The 19,663-nt window shown below is 63.7% G+C and overlaps 1 protein-coding gene across 1 annotated transcript; it reads right to left on the bottom strand.

The window, feature by feature from the left end:
- Positions 1–6,232: 6,232 nt before the first annotated feature.
- LOC131814091 (nascent polypeptide-associated complex subunit alpha, muscle-specific form-like) lies at positions 6,233–19,054 on the bottom strand. The gene is made up of 5 exons (XM_059144777.1): positions 18,955–19,054; positions 15,611–15,859; positions 15,032–15,166; positions 13,684–13,804; positions 6,233–13,258 (listed from the first exon to the last, which is right to left on the bottom strand). Exons 1-5 carry the CDS (start codon positions 19,052–19,054, stop codon positions 9,010–9,012), a joined length of 4,854 nt encoding a protein of 1,617 aa, XP_059000760.1. The 3' UTR covers positions 6,233–9,009.
- Between the last annotated feature and the right edge of the window lie 609 nt (positions 19,055–19,663).

The raw sequence follows: 19,663 nt of genomic DNA, 5'->3' as shown, positions 1-19,663 counted from the left end.
CACCTAATCTCAGAGGCCAGTTCTGCTACAGGTCCTGGCTCTGGCGAAACCCTTCAAGCTCAGCGGAGTTCACCACGTTTTGCTTTTGAAAGACCACGTCCCTTCTTACAACTCCCCTCGTCCGTGCTCTGACCTCCTTGGGACAAACAAGCATCCTTTCTCCTGCAGAGACAAAGTCCGCAGATGAGGTGACTTACCCTCACGGCACCTACTGGATGGGTGCCTGTCCCTGCCCTCCCCAAGCCACCCCTCCTGTCTCTGCCGCTTCCTTCCTTGGCAGGTTGCCACCAAAGTGAATGACCCCCTGAATCCCCACCCGTTCTGAGTCTTCTTTGGGTCCAAACCCCGTTTCCTGTTTCCCATCACCGTGCCTACCAGGGAGCCAACACTCCTGCCCCCACTTCTTTAGTAGTCAGCACCTGTTTCCCCAAACCAGCCCAGCTTCCTGCCTGCCTAGCCACCCTGGGACGCTCCTCCTTCCTTCCCAGAAGTTCTCCTCCTCTCCTGGTGGGGCGCAAGACCCGGCCTCACTCCCTGCCGTGCACTTTCTCCAGCTGCCTTGAAGAGCAGTGTGGACCTTGGCGCTCATGCTCCAGGGCACACCCAGACCAGGGGACGTGTGCACTTGTATCCCATTCCTTCCCAGCCAAGGATATTTTGGGGCCAATGAAACTAGACAGCAAGTATTCCGTGTGGGGCACGCTCGGTAAGAATGACCACCCCGGGAAGTGGGGGAGGGGAGAAACGAGGGGACCCCAGGTGGCCAAGATGGTCAGCAGCCAGAGGGTCTGGGGTTTACGGCTGCTCGGCCCAGCGTCTGCCTGAGTCCCCCATGTTGGAGCAGGAGGCAGCTGGATACCTGTGTCACCTCCCCACGCCGAGGGCTCTGATATCCCTGCACGGCCCTACTGGCCAGAGCCCCCCTGCTCAAAGCTAACAGCCACAGTCGTCCAGCACACAAAAACTGGCACCCCATGGCCAGCCAGTTCCCAGTCTCTCCGGAGCACCTCCTCCCTATGCCCTTGGGAAGGCTGAAGCTCCTGAGGGCCGTGGCCAGCTGTCCTGTGGGAAGAGGGGGGGCCCGCCAGCCCGGTCTCGAACACCATCCCATTGGTGCCTCTTGCTGCGGGAGCCCCGGCTCTTGGGGCCTGACTGGAAAAGCAGCCGCTGGAGAACTTTAGCTCTGGGGGTGCCATCCCCTGGCCAGTCATGGCTCCCGCGGGAGATGGAGGGCGAGGGAGCCGTGCCTGAGCCCGCGCTCCCTGGAGACCACGGCAGCTGGCTGCCACGTGCCCGCTTCCCGCGGAGGCTGTGGGGCGCGGGCAGGAAGGCCTGGGTGGACAGCTGCCGGGACAACGCACCCGGGCGGGGACCCTGACTCGGAGACTCTGCATCTCTCATGAGCTCTGACAGCCCAGACCTGTACGACACGGTGACCCCACTCTCAACAGGGGCCGCGGGGGGCCGCGGGGCGGCTAGTTTGGGTGAGCAGAGGCTGCAGAAGCGGGACCACCACCATCCTTTCGAATAAAGTACGAAGTCCCGATGTGTTTTTCGTTTGACTAAAGAAGACTATTGATGGGCGAAACGGTATGACGTCTGGACTTGGCTTGAAATCTCTTCCAGCGAGAGAAAAAAGGAGCTGTTGCACGAAGCCACAGCAGAGATGGAGGCTGGGCCTTGGGTCCACGGAGGGGTTTGCATGTCTGAAAATTTCCAGAATAACGTATGTAGCCAGTAAAGGAGTAACAACCCCACCCCAGTGGGGGCAGGAGGGCCCCCGGGCCCTGTGGGCTATGCCCCCCACCAGCCTGGCTGTGGGCCTGCCTCCTGGTCTGGGCCGGCCAGCACTCGGCCTCCCAGGCCCACTGGGGCTCAGGGGTCAAGGTGCACAAAGCCTGCACCCCTGCCGCTTGCCCGGGGGAGGGCCCTCCACACAAAACCGGAAGGAGCACATACGATGGCGTTAGTGGTGGATTAAGGAACTGGGTCGGTCGAGGTCTCCAGCCACCGCTTGTGAGCGGCCACCTGGCTGGCCCAAGTGTGGGGCCTGTCCTCGGGTCACTTTCCTCGCACAGCAAACGCGCTTCCCGACCCCACAGGGCAGGGCTGGCCCAGGCTGTGGCGGAATCGTCCTCTTGGGGCTGCAGGCGACCCCTGGGCCCACCCAGTGCACCCGGTCTTGGGATCCATGGATGTGGGCCTTTCTGTTTGGGGGAGCCATCTTCCTGAGACTGCAGTGGACAGGACGTGGGTCCTGGAGGCTGTGCTGGTCCCCAGCTCACACTTCTGGGCACGTGACCCCAGCAGGGCTGGGTCTCCGCATCCCCGGAGGGGATCCGGCTGGAGGCGGGAGGGTTTTCACGGGTGCTGGGTCCGCAGCGCGCTCGGCAAAGGCCAGGCGCTGTGTTTCTGTTCTGGACCCCCCCAGACTCCGGCGTCTCCCATCCGTCTCCCCTGGAGAGCAAGTCCTGCGAACCCTGCGGGGAGTCACCCCAATCTTCCCTCCCCGAAGCCCTTTACAGGAGCTGTCAGGCCCACCGGGCCGGGGGAAAAAGAGCTGCGGGAGCCCAGGACGCTGAAGGGAGCACATGGCTCATGGGCGGCGGACAGAAGCAGAGCCCTGGGGTTCGCTGGCTTTTCTCCTTCCCCCACGACGGACTTTGAACGTCAGGTATCCGGCACGTTCTGGGCATGGTGAGAAACTTACGGTTTGGTTTTGGAGACTGTTTTCAGGAACTGTTACCCATAAGCAAGTTTTATTTCAAAATCAGATAAAATGGACTTTTTAAGACAGATTTATCTATTTATTTGAGAGACAGTGTGGAGCGGGGGAGGAACAGAGGGAGAAGCAGACTCCCCACTGAGCAGAGCTCATCTCAGGGCTCCGTCCCAGGACCCTGAGATCATGACCTGAGCCGAAATTATGAGTCTGATATTCAATTGACTGAGCCACCCAGACACCCCTAAAATGAACATTTTAAAGAAAAAATACTGTGATACGACCTATTCTACCCTCACCCCCAGAGGTCCTGCAGGATGGCAGAAGCTGCTTCTCCTCAGGCCGGTGCAAGAGCCCCTGCTCCTCCGGAGGCCGGTGGTGGGAGACCGGTGCCTCTGGGCCGACGGAGAGAAGAGCCGGCAGGAGAGGCAGGAGGCCCCCAGCTCGGGACAGCCCCGGGCTCAGTGCGCGCTGCTGCCTGTCCCCATCATTCTTTCTCCTGTTCTTCCTTCTTCTTCTTCTTTTTTTTTTTAATGTTTTAAAGCTTTTATTCATTTATTTGAGAGCGGGGAGAGACAGAGAGACAGAGTACCAGTCAGGGAGAGAGGAAGACGGAGAGGGAGAAGCAGGCTCTCCACCACGCTGGCAGCCGGACACGGGACTTGATCTCAGGACCCTGAGGCAGATGCTTCATGACTGAGCCCCCCAGGCACCTCTCTCCCATTCTTCCCTTTGTAAGAGACCCTGCCTGTGTTAGTGTTGTTAGCCGGGCTGTGGCGACAAAGAACTACAGCCCGGATAGTGAGTACAGCAGGCACTCCTGTCCACACAGTCCTGGAGTCGGGAAGTTCCAGGTCCTGGCCCCTGGACGTTTGACACTGTCTCCTCCTCATGTCCTCATGGGGTCGCCCGTGCACGTGCAGCCTGATCTCCCCTTCTCACTAGGACACCGGTCAATGTAGGGCTCAGCCTACCAATGTGTCTTACCTCTGCTCACTTCTTCCAAGGCTGGATCTCCAAACACAGTCATGTTCAGAAACATTCCTGTGGATGAAAAGTGACAGCCTTGTCCACTTTGGAGCATAAAAGCAATAGCATCAAGAAAGATGTCCCAGTTCATGACAGGACAGTCACACACGCAGGGACACAGCCGCCACACGGACACCGAGGTGGAGCCGACGCGTATGTTCTCTGTGGCTTTCTGCACGGCCGGGCCTGGGAGCAGTGGAAACACCAGGCCCCACGCTTCCATGAGCAGGGGTAACCAGATGCTTTCTCCCTGAGAACCTTTCTAGGAGAGTCTGTCCTGCAGGAAGAACACCTTCGTTTCTGTGCTTTTCCCTCTGAACTTGGAGAACACTCCCCCAACCCCCGCCAGCCTGGGAAGTGGACGCTGCCCCTGGTCTTAGCGAAGCAGCTCCCAGGGTTACAGGAGAAGAGCGGCAGGGGCTTGGTGGGCTTGGAGCTGAGTGTCTTGGAGCCTCCACGCCCTGTGGGAGATGTCGCGTAAGCCGAGGTAGGTGTCTACACTCCGCCAGTGCCAGGACTGGAGCAGCTGAATCGGTCACACGGGCGCTGGTTTTGCGGGACCTGCTGGGAGGCGCTGCTTGCCCAGCGAATACACCAGCACTCAGAGCGGCAGAAGGTGGGGGGTGGGGCGTTATTTTTAGAGGCCTGTTGACCTTTCTCAGGTGCCACCTCTGGCCGGCTGGCAGCTCGGCAGCAGGCTCAGAGCCGCCCCGAGGCCCCATCCCTTCACTCCTGGACGTACACTGCTCCTGCCTGCCAATGCCAAGGCCTCCTACCAACCTCTCCCGCTTTCAAAATTGTGCTAAAATATACATTACGCACAACGGAACACTGGGCCCGGTTTTAAGTGAGCGAACAGCCCAGGGGCCCTAAACACGTTCTCATATTTGTGCGGCCAGCACCACCGTCTGACTCCAGAACTTTCTCACCTTCCCAAACTGAAACTGAGTCCCCATAGACACTGCCCCCAGCCCCTGGGGCCCTCCTGCCGTCAGCCACTGTGAACGGGGCTCCTTTTGTGACCGGCGTCTTTCTCCTGACATGACCTCCTGCGGGTCCTGTGGGAGCCCAGGTCCTGACCAGGTGGAGCCCGTTTAGCCAGAAGACGCAGTCTTGTTGGTTCTCTTCCCTCTGAGGCTGTGGGACGCAGTTCTGGAGGGCCCGCCTGTGTGGGGAGCAGCTTCTCTGCACGTGTGTGGTCCGGGGGAAATGGGGGCCAAACGTGGCCAGGGGCTCCGTGGGCTGCGTGGGTCTTCTGTCCCAGCGACAGTGGGACAGGAAAGGCCCCCTCGGAGCCAACGGGACCTTCCGCTTCCCGAAGCCACAGAGAAGAGAAGCGCGTTTGCAGAGGCGGGTCCGTGCACAGCGCGCTGGGGGCTCTCCTGGACCGAGCGCGCAGCCGGGGCCGCGGCCCCTGCAGTACCTTCTCGGGGAAGCCGCGCGGCGGGAAGACTGGGTGGCACGCGGAGGTGATGGGGGATCGGAAGGCCCCCAGGCCGGGGGCAGGTGAGCCCCGCGGCGGCGCTGACGCGTGTGTGGTCGCTCCCACGGGGAACGAGTGGTGCGGGCGTCTGCGGGCCCCGCGCCGGGTGACCCTCCCTGCCTGGACTCCGAGGCCCCGGGATGCGCGGCGTCCACGCCCTTCCCGCAGCCTCGAGTGCGGGCTGAGAGCAGGGTTACGTCCACGCGGGGAGAGCCGACCGTCGCCGCGTGTCCGGCGGGCAGCCCGGGACTGCCAGGCCAGCGTCGGAGAGCGGCTGTCACCCAGGAGCGGGGCCTGCGCTGCGGGCCCCCAGAAGACACCTGCCGGCTGGAGCTCGGCAGGCCCCGCCCCTCGGCAGGCCCCGCCTCCACTGCTGGCCCCGCCCCGTCGCCCTGCTCCTGCCCGCTGCGGGCCCTGCCGCCGCTGCGGGCCCCGCCCCCACTGCAGGCCCCGCCTCCTTGCAGGCCCCGCCCTTCGCTGCACGGGCCCCGCCCCCCCAGTGCCCGCCCAGCTCCGGGCCGGGTGCTGAGCGCTGAGAGCACAGGCCCTAACTGGGTGCCCACGAGGACGAGGACCGGCGGCAGGTGCGGTGTTTTCAGTCTAGGGCGGAGAAGCCTGCAGCAGGCCGTGCGCGCACACCCACCGCCTCCGCCCAGGGACCCCACAGGTGTGCACGAGCACACACACGGACCCCTTCCGAGGCTGTCCTGCAGCCCCAGAAGGTCTAGCGCAGAGGCCAGCTCGTGGGCTGCAGAAGCCTGTGCGTGCACACCCGGCCACTGGAAAGGCCCCTCCCCGGGGGCGCCGTTGAGAGCCGTGTCCCCAAGGGGTAGGGCGCTTGGGTCGGCCTCACCTGTGGCCCCAGAGCGCCGGGTGTGGTGGCTCCCGGTGGTGGCCCCGTGACCGCTCTGCCACGCCCAGCCTGCCCAGCCGACAGCCTCGCCCCTCGTGTGCAGGGCTGTAAGGGTCGTGCCCTCAGTCGCCCCAAGATGGCCCCACCTTGCTGAGACAGGAAACATCTTTTATTTCTGCTTTTGAAATTGTCTCCCGCTGAATAAAGTTGGTAAAAATTCAAAGGAAAGAACACAACAGATACAACAAATTATAGTTAGTAGTTTTTTCCAGAGAAACCCATTTTTGAGATACTTGTATACAAAAGGGGTAAAACAGAACAGGGAATCAAACAGCTGTGGGTTATTACACAATCACGTAATTACAAAATCGAAACTCAAAGAAGGAAGAGACACTGAGTTGGCAGAATCCTAACCACGGGCACTCACAGATGGCGCACCTGAGACCCGGGCGGGCTCCTGGGAGTTTTCACCAGCAGGAATTCCCCAACAGCACAGCAGGCTGGGTACCTGAGCCGTCCGTAAACCGCAGAAGGAGCCATGCAGGCTGAAGCAAGCCTTTGTGTCCACGGCCTCCTCAAGAGCGCAGCGCGCCCCTGGGCTGACCGGCTCATACACACGTCCCCTTGTTCCGATGCCCACAGCCCAGGCGGCCCCCCTTCTGCCACCAACTGTTCTGATGCATGGGGGCTCGGAGGCCTTCCTCCTGTGGGGGCACCTGCTTCCATGGGGGTCCTGGGCCCGCGTGGGCTCTGTGTAGCGGGAACGCCCACAGAGCTCCGTCCAGCCCCCGCGACGGCGAGCTGCTCCAGCACAGGCATGGCACCTGAGGCCGGACTTGGTGCACGGGGAGCAGGGCACCCCGGCTGAGCAGGTCACTGTCGCCCGCGGCGCTTGCCAGGCGTGGAGCTGAGCTGGGTGTGCAAACTGTTGGAGGCTGCATCTGGAGGAGGCTCTGGTTCCCACTTGGACTCACACCGCTCTGAGCCTTCTCCAGCGGACTTTCTGGTCTATTTAAAAATAGCAACACAGTCCCACCGCTTATTTTAAAAACAGAACACGCAGTGAATATATTTTTATCTCTTCTGTCATCACATTCTTTGCCAAATGGCCTCAGATCCTCTGGACCAGAGCAGGAGGATGGACAGTGAAGAAGGTGGTGCCCTGCCAGGTGTGGCGGCTCGTGGTCCCCATCGGAGGATGCGGCAGCGGGTGTGAGCAGATGTGGACGCCGGGCTCTGTGGGGCCCCGCACCCGAGTGTGGGCACTGGCGCTGCCCGGGGTTTGTGGCTCCAGGAAGCCAGCCCACCAGATGCAGCCTTCCCGAGACTCCCAGGGCAGGGACACCAGACCCCCCAGCCTGCAAACCCCCAGGAAGGGACCCCCTTCCTCCGGCAGAGGTGGGACGGCCCCTGTCCCCCGCCAGCCCTCAACTCCATGTAGGAGCCAGATGCAGCAGGCGAAGTGCCCCCCAGGGCTCGCAGGTGCCCAGATGAGGGCATGGGCAGCACGGGGCACACAGGCAACTGTCTGTCCCATGGGGTCAGGCTGCGGGCCCTCGCGGAGCAGCGGGAGCACTGTCGCTGCTCCACGGAGGAGGCCCGGCACATTTTGGCAACCCCTGAGGATCCTGGACTCGTGACCCCACAGTGGTGGAAGGTGCCCATCCGCCAGACTTTGAACCACTGGCCTGAGGGGTGGGCAGCTAGCAGTGTGTCCACTGCTGAACAGAGCACAGCAGGCCGCGTGGACCCTCTGGCCCCTGCTTAGCCTCTTGAGACCCTCCGTGCACCACGGTCACATTCCGCGGCTCCAGCCGGAGGCATCAAGGAAGCATTTACGGGACCAGGTGAATTGGTTACGGGACCAGCCACGTTGCTGAGAACATGGCTCACCCGCAGCAGAGCGGACAGCACTGCGAGCTCGAGGCGCGGGAAGCCCCTCCCACGGCCGGGGGTCTTGAGAGCAGCGCCTGTGGGGCAGCCCTCCCGCTGTCCCCTTGCACCAGAGCTGGCGGCTGGCCCGAGGCCACCTGACGGCCCTGACCCTGGTGGGCGATAGTGTTGAGAGTTGGACACCGTACACGAGATGTGCCCCCAGTGTGGCCGTGCTGTGGAGACAGCGAGGGAGAAGCAGCCACAGTTGGAGAAACTGCCTAAGGCCACGTGACTACCAGGGCCTTTTATTTCCTTTCCTGCTCTTCCACACGATGCCTGACGATTCCAGACGGTGGACGCAGCAGAGGCCGAGGCTTAGGGACCGAGGACCGCAGGAAGAACACACATGGACGCGGAGGGACAGGCGGGAAGCCCTGCAGGCGGGCACGGGATGTGGCTCCAGGGACGTTCCCCGTCCTCAGCCAGCGGCACCCACAGGGCCGTTTCCTTGGGACTGTGGGTCTGGAAACATCCACACCTGTGCGGCTTCCCTTGGGGCCGAGGCAGGTGTCCCGGGGCTCCTTCCACCAGAGCCCACCCCTTGGGCTCTTCACGGGCAGCTCTTGTACCTGTGCCGAGCAGTGGGGCTGCGGCCGGCAGATGACTCCACAAAGGGCCGGGTGGCCTGAGGCACCAAAGCAGGACAGGAGAGACGCCCACAGGCTCAGCAGCAAGCGCAAAGGTGTGGAAACAGCAGTTGCACCTGGGCACCCTCGAGCACCGTGAAGAACGGGACCCGTGGGGACAAGTGCCTGGATGTCCTGGTCCTGCTGCTGCTCCGTCCCCGAGGAGAAGCCAGGTGGGCCCCAGGAAGATGGTGCAGAGCTGCACAGCTCGAGGACGCAGACCCTCCCAGGACCAGTTACCAAGAGCGAAAGGGGTCCTCCTCGCCGCGCTCTGGACGCGCGTGTGTGAGGGAAGCAGTCTGGGCGCGACGAGGTGCAGGAACAGAGGTGCTGGGCATGTCCGTGTTCGGAAGCCGGGGCTTCACTTGGGGAGTTCGAATGTGTCATTAGCCCTGATGGTTGTGGGTCGGAAGGACAGATCGAAGGACCGCTGGTCGCTGAAGCTCTGGGCTCTGTACTTGGCAAAGTGCGCCAGCCTTCCGCACCGCACATGCTCCCACGCACCACTCTCTGCCTCCGGGGCTTCTGGGGGTCCCTCCTGGGCTGGGGCACAGGGCATCTCGCAGCCCCCGGGCTTGGGTGTGGGCCCTGTGGAGCCAGGCGCTGGCTCGGGGCCAGAAGACCACGGGCTCCTGCCCACCATAGGCTGGCTTTCTGCCACCTGGTGTGGGGCTCCGGCCTCCGCCTGGCTGCCCCTGGGGGCCGGTCTGCAGGACCTCCTCCTCCCTCCCACAGCAGATGCTGCTTCTGACGAGCTGTCGGCGGGGCCTGCTGCGATGTGGGGTGCCGTCCTGCCGGCCTGGGCCTGTGCTGGGTGCCCCGGCTTCTCTGCGGGGGATGGTTCTTGGTTCTTTCCAGCCTGGGCACTATGTCCCCAAGGGGGTCTCTCAGCAGGCCTCTCCCTCTGCCCCTGTGCATGTTCTGGAACTTTACCAGTGCACGGATGACCTGTCCCCACCTCGGTGGCCCCCACCTCAGCACCACGGCCCACCTTCACCTCCCTGGGCTGTGTTTGACCCTTTTTTATAGCCTGTGGCCCAGCCTTCTGGCCCCACAGAGCCACGCCCCTGTCTGGAGGACCATCCAGCCTCACAGGCCCGGCAGCCCCCTCCTCCAGTGCTCCCTGGCCTGCCCGTGGTTGATGCCTGTCCCCAACCTCGACTCTGTCCTGGACGCCGGCCCTCATGAGGGACACAGACGGTGAGTGTGCTGGGGGGTTGGGGCCCTTCTGGAGTGCCCCACCCACCCACTGCCCTCCTGCTGCTCCAGGTGGTGGAGGCTGGCAGGGAGCCCCAGCACCAGGAGGAACCTGCTCTTTGGGCAGGACGTGCTTGTCCTCCTCGGCCTGTTGGTTCCCAGAAGGCGGAGGCTCCACCGCAGCACTGCCCAGGGGTGTGGGGGGAGCTCCCCCTGGGATTCGGGTCATGACCCCCCCACAGGGGCTCCCGTGCACAACTGGGACCCCTCTGCCTCCTGCCACCACGCTAGCTTTGCTCTCAGCCACGACACTCACTCGTGGCTCAGCCGGTCTGAGCGGGGTGTCTGCCGCCTGCAGTGGGACAGCGGCCGGGGACTCGGGGGGCTCTGGCCAGCGCTGCCCTAAACCCACACGGGTGCTACTCTCGAGCAGGTGCTCGCTGCACCTGGTTGGCACGGAGCTGTGCGGGGGGCTAGAGGCCTGGGTCAGGGCCACGGCTGCAAGGCTGGGGAACGCTGGCAGGGGGCAGCCCCCCGGCTCCTGCGCTAGGTCCCGCCCTCTGGCCACGCTGTCTACAGACTTCAGAACGCTGCCTGCTGCTGGTGCAGTGTGGCTCTCTGTGGCCCTTGTGGCTGCCTCCCGCCTGGGGGCTCCGGGAGCTGGCTGGGGACGTTCGATGAGGGGGGCAGGGCTGTCATTGCCGAGGCCAGGACTGGTGCTCCCTGTAGCCTGCTCGCCAGGCTGGGCGGAGTCTCCTCGGGGCAGCCCTCCGAGCTCGTGCCCACACAGGATCTTCTCTTCCCCAGTGGTCGAACTGTCAGACTGGGTTCTGTCGCTGGGGGTGGCCCCCAGAGCTGCCGAGACACCCACTGGGTGTCCTGCCTGGGTAGGCAGCTCTCGCTGATGGTCAGGGACTGAGGGGCTGTCCCCTGTCTGTCGATTCCCTGAGGTCATGGGATGATGCCATGGGGTGTCCCTGCCATGGACCAGCCTGTCCCCTGATGCTGGCCACTGATGCATCTTGCAGGCCGGCTCAGACACGTCCTCTCCTGCCCGACCCTCAGGATGCTGGAGCTCCTTTGAATCCCCAAAACCGTGGGTGTTTGCCATTCCCTGGGTGGGACATTGTTGTGGGGCTGCCGCTGGGAGGTCCTGACCCATGCTGGTGGCACCCCTTGCCAGAGGGACACTCAGAACTTGGAGGGGGCCTCCAACCGTGCTGGCTGCTCGGATGTTCTCACTTCCTGTCCCCATGGGAAACACCCCTCGAGCATTTTCAAACCCACCCCGACCCTTGCCTTCACTACTCAGAAGACTAGAACTTCTGTCTCCACCACCTGATGCCTGGTGCAGCGTGGCAGGTGCTGGTGGCACTTGGCACGTGTCCAGACGTGGGACAGTCACGTGGGGAGATGCCACGGCCTGGGGCGGCGTGGCAGGTGCTGGTGGCACTTGGCACGTGTCCAGACGTGGGACAGTCACGTGGGGAGAAGCCACGGCCTGGGGCGGCGTGGCAGGTGCTGGTGGCACTTGGCACGTGTCCAGACGTGGGACAGTCACGTGGGGAGAAGCCACGGCCTGGGGCGGCGTGGCAGGTGCTGGTGGCACTTGGCACGTGTCCAGACGTGGGACAGTCACGTGGGGAGAAGCCACGGCCTGGGGCGGCGTGGCAGGTGCTGGTGACACTTGGCACGTGTCCAGACGTGGGACAGTCACGTGGGGAGATGCCACGGCCTGGGGCGGCGTGGCAGGTGCTGGTGGCACTTGGCACGTGTCCAGACGTGGGACAGTCACGTGGGGAGATGCCACGGCCTGGGGCGGCGTGGCAGGTGCTGGTGGCACTTGGCACGTGTCCAGACGTGGGACAGTCACGTGGGGAGATGCCACGGCCTGGGGCGGCGTGGCAGGTGCTGGTGGCACTTGATATGTGACCAGCCGCGTGACAGTTATCTGGGGAGACTCCAGGGCTGACTGTGTGCCCTGCAGGGCCTGGACCGCAGGCGCTGGAAGTGGCGGGATATGTCCCGCTTCTTTCTGTTCCGGGAAAGTCTCCTGGAGCGCGAACTGGAGGTCTTCCTCCGAGCCTAGACCCACTCCTTCTGTTTCATCCTCAGAACTGCAAACCGTCAGGGCAAACTTGGGGGCCATCCCGGCTCCTGTGTTCTGGAGCTCCTGCCACAGGCCTGGCCCAGCTTCCCCAGGCGCCATGGTGTGCTGTGCAGTGTCCCCTGCAGGAGGGCTCCCCGTCCCATCGCCTCCCATTGCCCTGGCACGCGCTGGGCTGGCTGGTTTGAGGAGTGACCCCGCAGGCTCATGGCCAGGAAGGGGCCCACCCCTGTGGGAGGCAGGAGAGGGGGCTAGCCCAGGGATGGGCTTGGTCCCCTCACCCAGGAATGCCATTTCCAGGCTGTCCCCAAGAGCCGTGGCCCAGGGTGCTGGAGGTTGTGTGGGTTCCCCACTAGGCTGTCCCTGTCCATCTCCTATGACCCCCATGCTGGGGGACGTGCCTGTTCCTCCCCGGAGCACGTGCCGTTGCCGGGAATGGCTGATTTTGGCACAGTGGGACAGCCAGCTCCGGGGGCCGCAGACGACAGTGGCGATGTTGAAGGCCGGCACAGGCTCCGCGGTGCAGGCCAGGAAGCGGGCCAGCGGCGTCCCGAGGCAGGTGCTGGCAATGGTGGCCGTGCTGAGCGTGCGCGTCTCTGGCTGGTGCGTCTTTTTCCTCACCAGGTTCTTCTTCTTCCTCCCCTCCGTGCGGAGCGGCAGCACGCCAGCCTCGGAGCAAAGACAACCACTCTGCTCGAACTTCTCCCGCAGCTTGGACAGCATGGAGCCCCTCTTGGTGGGCTTGGGCAGAGGCCCCTTGGCCGCTGTGGGCTCCTCACAGACCTCCTTCTTCTCTGCGGCCAAGAATATCTTCAGAATGTTTTTCACGGTGCCCTTCCCGGCGGGGAGGCCCTGCCGGGGTTTCTGGCTGGGGGGCGGCTCCCGGTCCTGCATGGGGCGGCCGGCTCCCTCCCGGGCCTTGTCCAGGAGCTTGTTGATGGTAGCGGTCACCAAGCTCCTGCCGGGGCCCTGCTTGTCCTTAGATATCAGCCTCCCTACCTCCCGGGCCTTCTTGAGGCGGAACTCACGGCCTGTGCCCATGAACTTGGCCTGCAGGAGCTGGAAGCACGTGGGTCGCCGGTGGGCGTCCTGGCTCTCAGGCGAGTGGCTGGCCCTGCTCTCCCCGCCCTCTGCCCTCCTGGCAGGCAGCGGCTCCGGGGGCCTGTCCTGGAGGTCAGTGATATAGAGCAGCAGGCTGCTGAGGACGGCTCGGGCAGCCGGGCCGCACGTCACACTGCTGACCTTCTTCCGCAGGGCTTGGACGTCAACAGGCTTCTCGCTGCCACAAGTCTTGCCGTGCTTGGAGCTGCAGGGAAAAAAAGATCAGTCGTCACAGATTTTATCTTTGTATTTTCCAGAGAGACTCCATAGAACATTTCCTGTGGCGCAGTCGCATTTTAAACACCCTCAATGTCCGGGGGAGGACAGAGGCCTGAGAGCCTGGAGACGTGAAGATGAGAGACACGTGTTGCCTCTCGGGCCACCGCTCATGCCCACTGCCAGCCCACTGTCCTTCCACGGGCTTCGGAAAGTGGTGTTAATAGTTTGGAACGCAGATGCGCACCTGAGCGGGACTCGACGGTTTCCGTCGCAGAGACATTAGGCTTGTATAAACAGGGGAGTGAGTGCACAGAATTCCCACTTTCTGCGGGTTCTGTGTAACTCTGACTTCCAGTGTGAGAAATGAAGTGATCGTCGTGGTTATATCCCGACTCAGGGCGGTGGGCGGACCGCAGGCCCTGGGCCGACATGGGGGTCTCAGCCTTAGGGAAGGTCGTGGGGTGGGACCGGAGGGCGGTGGGCCCCTGGAGCTGCAGGAAGTGGTCTTTGCTGCTGAGCAGAGTGGATGAGGCTGGGCCAGCCCACAGGGCGCCCCCGAATGCTCCAGGAGGTCCCTGCCTGAGCCCCTGTCCCGGGGGAGATGCTATCAGCACGCAGCCCCAGGCCCTCGACCTCAACCCAGCGACGGACGGGCCTCCTGGGGGTGGGGTCTCGGAAACTGGGTGGGACGCCCGCCTCCTGCATAGCCTGGCACGGGAGGGTCGTCCCCCGTGAGCCGAGGCGCGTCTGTGAAGAGGTGCCTGGAAGAACGCAGCCCTGACGTTCTGCCGTCCAGCGACTCCACCCAAGCAGACGATCACCATGCCCAGCAGAGGACCACAACCCGCCCAGACGGTCTTCCCACAGCTGTGGATGACGTAAAACGTCGGCAGCTTCTAAATGGGCGGCGCAGGGCCACCTCACGCACATCGGGTCCCGGCGGGAGGAAGAGCGTCGTCCTGCCTCGGGACGTGCTCATGGCGTGGGCGCAGCGGCCAGCTGCACGGCCCTATGTGGACTTCGATGCCACCTTGAAAGGGAGCACACACCGTTACTTTTCCTGCTTTTATGCATTTCCCAGAAGAGGGCTCTTCTTAGAGAGTCCACATACGTCCTCTTAAATGGCTGTGAGGAGGTGCCCAGGGCCACAGGTGGTCCGTCCTCAGCACCCTGACCACAGCCCCGGAGCCCAGCAGCGGGTCCCCACACCGGGAAGTACTTCTTTCGGGAGGCTGACTGCACACGCCTCCCCGCAGGCTCCCGAGAGCCTCCAGTCCACCCGGTGCGGTCAGTTCGCTCAGAGGGGCAGTGCTAGTTGTCCTCGGACACGAGACAACCGTGAAGACCCTGCCTGCGGGCGGCACCGCGACCGCCTCGGACTCCGTCATCCACCAGGGTTCCTACGCGTCTCCAGAGCCATGGCGGCTGCTGGCCCAGGGACCCCACCTTGAAAACCCGCGGGATAGGTCGGGCTCTTTCCCAACATCAGACGACCGTGTGTTTGGTGCATTAAGCTCCTAAACCAAAACAGAAACCTGAACCCATTCCTAGGCCAGAGGGGTGTGGTCTGGCACGGGCACCGGTGCCCATCCAGGCACACGGGGCGCCCATGCCGCCTACGCCCCGGCCCCGGACCAGGGGCAGCTCCTCCCGTTCTGGTTCTCAGACTGCGCCCAGGCGGCACGCCCGCCTCACCGTGCGCCCAGGACTGCAGGGACATCCTTGCCACACCCAGCCGCAGGGTCATCAGAAACCTCACTTCTCCCACCAAGGTGGGTGGTCAGGGGGCACTCAGGCTCCGTGACCCAGGCCTCCTCCAGAGCCACGGGCTCTGTCTCCACGCCATCGAGGCAGCCCGAGGCGCTGCGACCAGGGACCCAGGGACAGGGAGGAGCTGCGGTTGTGGGGGCTCATCTGCACAGCCACTCCTGCTGCCCTGGCACCGCAGGAGCGCCGGTCCGTGGCTTCCTAGCCTGGCTGGTAGCTGGTTGGCTGCCCGGCTAGCCTCATGTCTTCTGTGTGGTTCGTCGAGACTCTGCCGTTGACCTGGTGGACCTCGCTGGGTGCCCTGTGAGGGCCCCGGCTGGTCTCGCTTCACCTGGCTCTCTCCCCGCCACTGGGCAGACTCGTGGCCTGAGCGTGGCTCTGGGGCTGCATCGCCGTCCAGGTGGCTTGTGTGTGTGGAGGGCTGTCGCCCAGGATGCCCAGCTCCGTGCCTCCCCCCGGCCCAGGGTCTCACAGGCACAACCCACGCGGCCTTCCCGGCGCCTCCACGGCCCAGCCGCCGCCCGCCTGGCCGGGCTTGGCAACCCCATGTTTCCCTCCACCCCGCGGTCACCTCTCCGCTGCACGAGGTCTAGAACAAGGTCACCTCTCCGCTGCACGAGGTTGAGAACGAGGTCACCTCTCCGCTGCACGAGGTCTAGAACAAGGTCACCTCTCCGCTGCACGAGGTCTAGAACGAGGTCACCTCTCCGCTGCACGAGGTTGAGAACGAGGTCACCTCTCTGCTGCACGAGGTCTAGAACGAGGTCACCTCTCCGCTGCACGAGGTTGAGAACGAGGTCACCTCTCTGCTGCACGAGGTCTAGAACGGTGTCCAAACTCTGTGGGTGAGGCTGTGGCCCTGAGTTCTTGGCTCCACCTCCCCGTGCTGCCCTCCTGCCTCCCTGAGCTGGCTCCCCACTGCTGGTACCCACACTCTGGAAGACACTCGCAGAAGCTTCAGCCCCCTGGAGCACCGGCCGCGGCGCTCATCCAGCCAGACCGACACCAGAGTCCAGACCCTCTCTCCAGGCCGCGTGCGCACAGGGCCCGTTGACGCTGGTGGAGCTCACGCTGGGACTGAGCGGCGGGCGGACGCCGTCACCGCGCAGCCTCCTCCAGGGCCCCGGTGTGCAGGCAGGGGCTGGTGACCGCCTGTGGGATGCATGGCCACCCTGCTGGGGTTCCGTTCACCTTCAGGACTGCAGGTTGAGTCCCTCGATGGCTAAGATAGCTGTGGGGTCAATCTGACATCGGAACACAGGCCCCGAGGACACACCGTGTGGCCTCGTGCAGCCTGGCTGCTTCCTTGACTCAGTCTAAACAGGCAGCAGCTCTGGAGGAGCGCGAAGATTAGGGCAGCTCGGTGTGGACTCAGCCCCGTGCCTCTGCCGTCGCTACCCGATTCCTCCCGCCAGGGTCGCCGAACTTCAACACCGAGCGCCCCTCCGTGTCAGGAAGCACAGTGAGGACGCGTCCCGACTGTGTTTACCTACCAGCCTGTGGCGGGGCTGATGCCCGGGGACTTGCCAGGACCAGCTGGCCACACAAGAGGATGAAGATTCAGAGTGACGCCGGGAGCAGTGAGCACAGAGGGTGACCACGCGGTCTCCACCCGTAGGTAGCTTGTGTGTAACCGCTGCCCAAACACGGGACCCTCCTCACCCCCGCCCGCTCCTGCGCCATCTCTCTGTCCTGCTCCCTCTAGCCTGGGGAGGCCCTGACCCCACAGAAACGCTGAGCTCTGTTTGCAGGATGGCTGAGCAGCGCGCCCTCACCACGTGGCTGAGCTGGGCTCCTGCCGCCCTGTGGGGACAGACTTCCCAGGGCTCAGGCTGCGAGCTGCCCCATCTGGCCCTCTGACCCCACCTTGTACTCTGCTCCAGCTGCACTGGCCATCAGTTGGTCCCTAGCTCATTCCTATCCCAGGGAACAAGCTGTTCCCTCTGCTTCATACCGCCTGCCCTCGGGGTTTCACCTGGACCCTCCTGAGGTCAGTCCCTGAGCTTGCGGCCCTTGTACCCCGGCTGGGGTCCCTGTCACTGAAGCAATCGTCATCGTCTGAGACTTGTGCGCCGTTGCAAGCACAGGGTAGGTTTGGCTCCATGTGGGCGGGAAACCCATCTGTTCTGCACCTTCCTGGGGCTTACAGAGGGGTCTGGTAGGAGCAGACACTCAGCAGATCCCCATGGAGGGGCCCCGTCTGGGGCTCTCGCTCACCCTGCCCATTGCTATGACTCAGTTCCCACCTGTGCTCTGTCCCAGCCCCACACTCAGCCTTCCCTCCTACGACAGCCACAGTCTTGACGAACTCCTATGCATCCTTCATGACCCAATTCAAATGGCCTCCTCATTGGAGCCTTTCCCAGTGGCCGGGTTATGCTGCCCCTACTGGTCCTGGGGAGGCTCCTCTGTGTCCCTGCAGGATACCAACATGGCCCTCAGCAGGCCTGCAGTCACGGAATCAGAATGGCTGGGGCGTGAGTTCTCCCGCAGGACGGTGCACAAGCAACCCGGACCTGCAGACAGCCAGTGCTTTCTCCTCTGAGCCCCACACACCCAGCCTGAGCAGCATGCCGGACAGACGGGCCCTGTCACGGCAGGGAGGACAGTTTGGGGACGGTAAGTCATTCGTGCCTCAAAGCCAGGTGGCTCCCTTCTGCTCAACACTTCCCAGAGGCGGTCTGGGATCCAGATTTCGTGCTGGGCTGCTGCCCGGACGGCTGAGGCAGGCGGACATCCTCAGGCCCATGCCAGGACAGGACCGGCACACATTTCTCTGGGGCCAGTTGAGTAGCACGGCCGCGATAAGCTTTCCTGGTGGTTCTGTTGGTGCCTCTGGCTACTGAGAGGTCACCTGGAAATACAGCAACGCTGGGGTGTCAGGTACAGGCTTGCCAGCAGCACCGGGTCCCTCGGGGGTCTTTGTGGGGCTCTTCTAGTGGACAGTGCCTGGCCTTCACTGTCTGCTTTTCCAACAGACATGGGTCAGGCTGTGTCAGCATGTCCTCAGGCAGCGAGGGGATGTCCTTTGGCCCCCGTGTCCTCTTCTGAGATATGGGGTCTGCCATATCTCAGCGAGATATGGCAGACCTCCAAATCCCATGGCAACAGAGACGCCCCGGCCCCGCCAAGTGCATCCTCAGAAAGAAAGGGGAGAGAAGCCGGCCAGGATCACCCCCACAGTGCCCGTCCCCGCTTGTCCTCTCCACGGCGGCTCTGGGTCCTGGGTGATCTGCACGCACCCTTTCCTGCCCTTCAGAGGAAAGCCTGGGGCCAGCACTGCCCCCTGCTGCCCTCCGACCCAGCGCACTCTCCCACGGGCCGCACACAGCCTGTGCCCTTCCATGCCCTTGCAGATGCCCCTTGCAGGCGCTTGGGGGACCGGATCCCTGAGCAGGCGGGTCCTGCTGCCCAGAGGCTCGTGGGGTAGTTGCAGCAGAAGTTGTGGGAGTCAGAGTCAGGGGCCCTGCGCCCCCGGCCAGCTGCTTGGAGAGAGGGGTGGCGGCCCCGCCGTGGCTGATGGAGGCCCGAAACGCAGGCAGGCCGAGGGTCCTCAGGTGCTCTCCTCATTCTCTGGGCACGGCCACTGCTGGGTGCGTCCGTCCGCATCACTGAGAGAGAAAGCAGGCAAGTGTGGCCTGGGGTGAACAGCTGGTGAAGGGAACCTTTGGGGCCACTTTGTGGCTTTTTGTGGGTTTTAATGTACTTGACAACAAGCTATTACAATGGGCGCCGTCTGGATGTAGGGCTGAGGGCTGACAGGTGGGCTGGGGGTCTCCCTGGTCTCCCTGGTGTCCCCCTAGGCTGTGCCCTGAGAAGGCCCAGGGTCCCCAGTAGCCTCCTCAGAAACGGGTGTGTTTCCAGTTCTCTCCGCGGACACCTGGCCAGGCCTCATGTGCCGTCTACTGAAGGTACCCGTGGGCCTGGAGCTGGGGACAGGTGTCAGGACACCGGGCAGGCATCTCGGAGGTGGGGCCAGACGGGCAGGGCCGCTGGGTTTACATTCTCCCGTCATGACTGCTTCCCCCCCGCTTGCCCCGCGGGGGCGTCGACCACACCTGCTTGCTGTCCCACCCCCGACTGGGGAAATCCCCTGCCGGAGGGGTGGGTCCCAGAAGACCCGGCTGAGGCCATGGTGCAGCTGGACCCTGAATGGACCCTTCTAGTCTCGCCAGGGGACTTCCTGGGTGAGCGACCCCCAGCCGTCAGGGGACAGTGCATCTTCCAAACCCACTCCCATCCGGCTTCCAGATGCAGAGCGCTGGGAACAAGAGTTTAAACCTGAACCAAAATCTCTTAACCAGAGAGCCTGGGGACACGAATCCATCAGATCCGCCCGAAGTCTCCACATGTGTGAGCAGAGCAGGGGACATGCTCCCGCCCTGAGGCCAGCAGCGGCAGGAGCCGGGGCCTGTCCCCGAGGGCTTGGGGCTGCCGATGCTGCCCAGCACGGTCGGCTTGGCTGCGGACCTGAGCCCCGCTTCCGAGCCTGTGCGCCCACGTGCCGTGCCAGTGGAGCATAGAGGGGACGCCCTGCACTGCGGGAGGACGCGCCCCTGCCTGAGCCCCGCACGCAGGGGCGCGAAGCCGCGGGCTACCGGGGACGTGACGTCCCTGCTGGAGG

Source organism: Mustela lutreola, chromosome 13, assembly GCF_030435805.1.
Source record: "Mustela lutreola isolate mMusLut2 chromosome 13, mMusLut2.pri, whole genome shotgun sequence".
Lineage (NCBI taxonomy): Eukaryota > Metazoa > Chordata > Mammalia > Carnivora > Mustelidae > Mustela > Mustela lutreola.
Note: the sequence above shows the minus strand (reverse complement) of the source record. Positions and strands in the feature narration are given on the sequence as shown.

Excerpts from the sequence above, each read along its gene's own strand:
- LOC131814091 (XM_059144777.1), bottom strand. The coding sequence starts at position 19,054 with ATGACGGGAGAATGTAAACCCAGCGGCCCTGCCCGTCTGGCCCCACCT. Across the intron at positions 15,860-18,954 it reads CCCCAGCTCCAGGCCCACGG|ACCTCGTGCAGCAGAGAGGT; the intron begins GTACCTTCAGTA and ends ACACCGTTCTAG. Across the intron at positions 13,259-13,683 it reads ATGTCGGCCCAGGGCCTGCG|CTCCAAGCACGGCAAGACTT; the intron begins GTCCGCCCACCG and ends TTTTCCCTGCAG.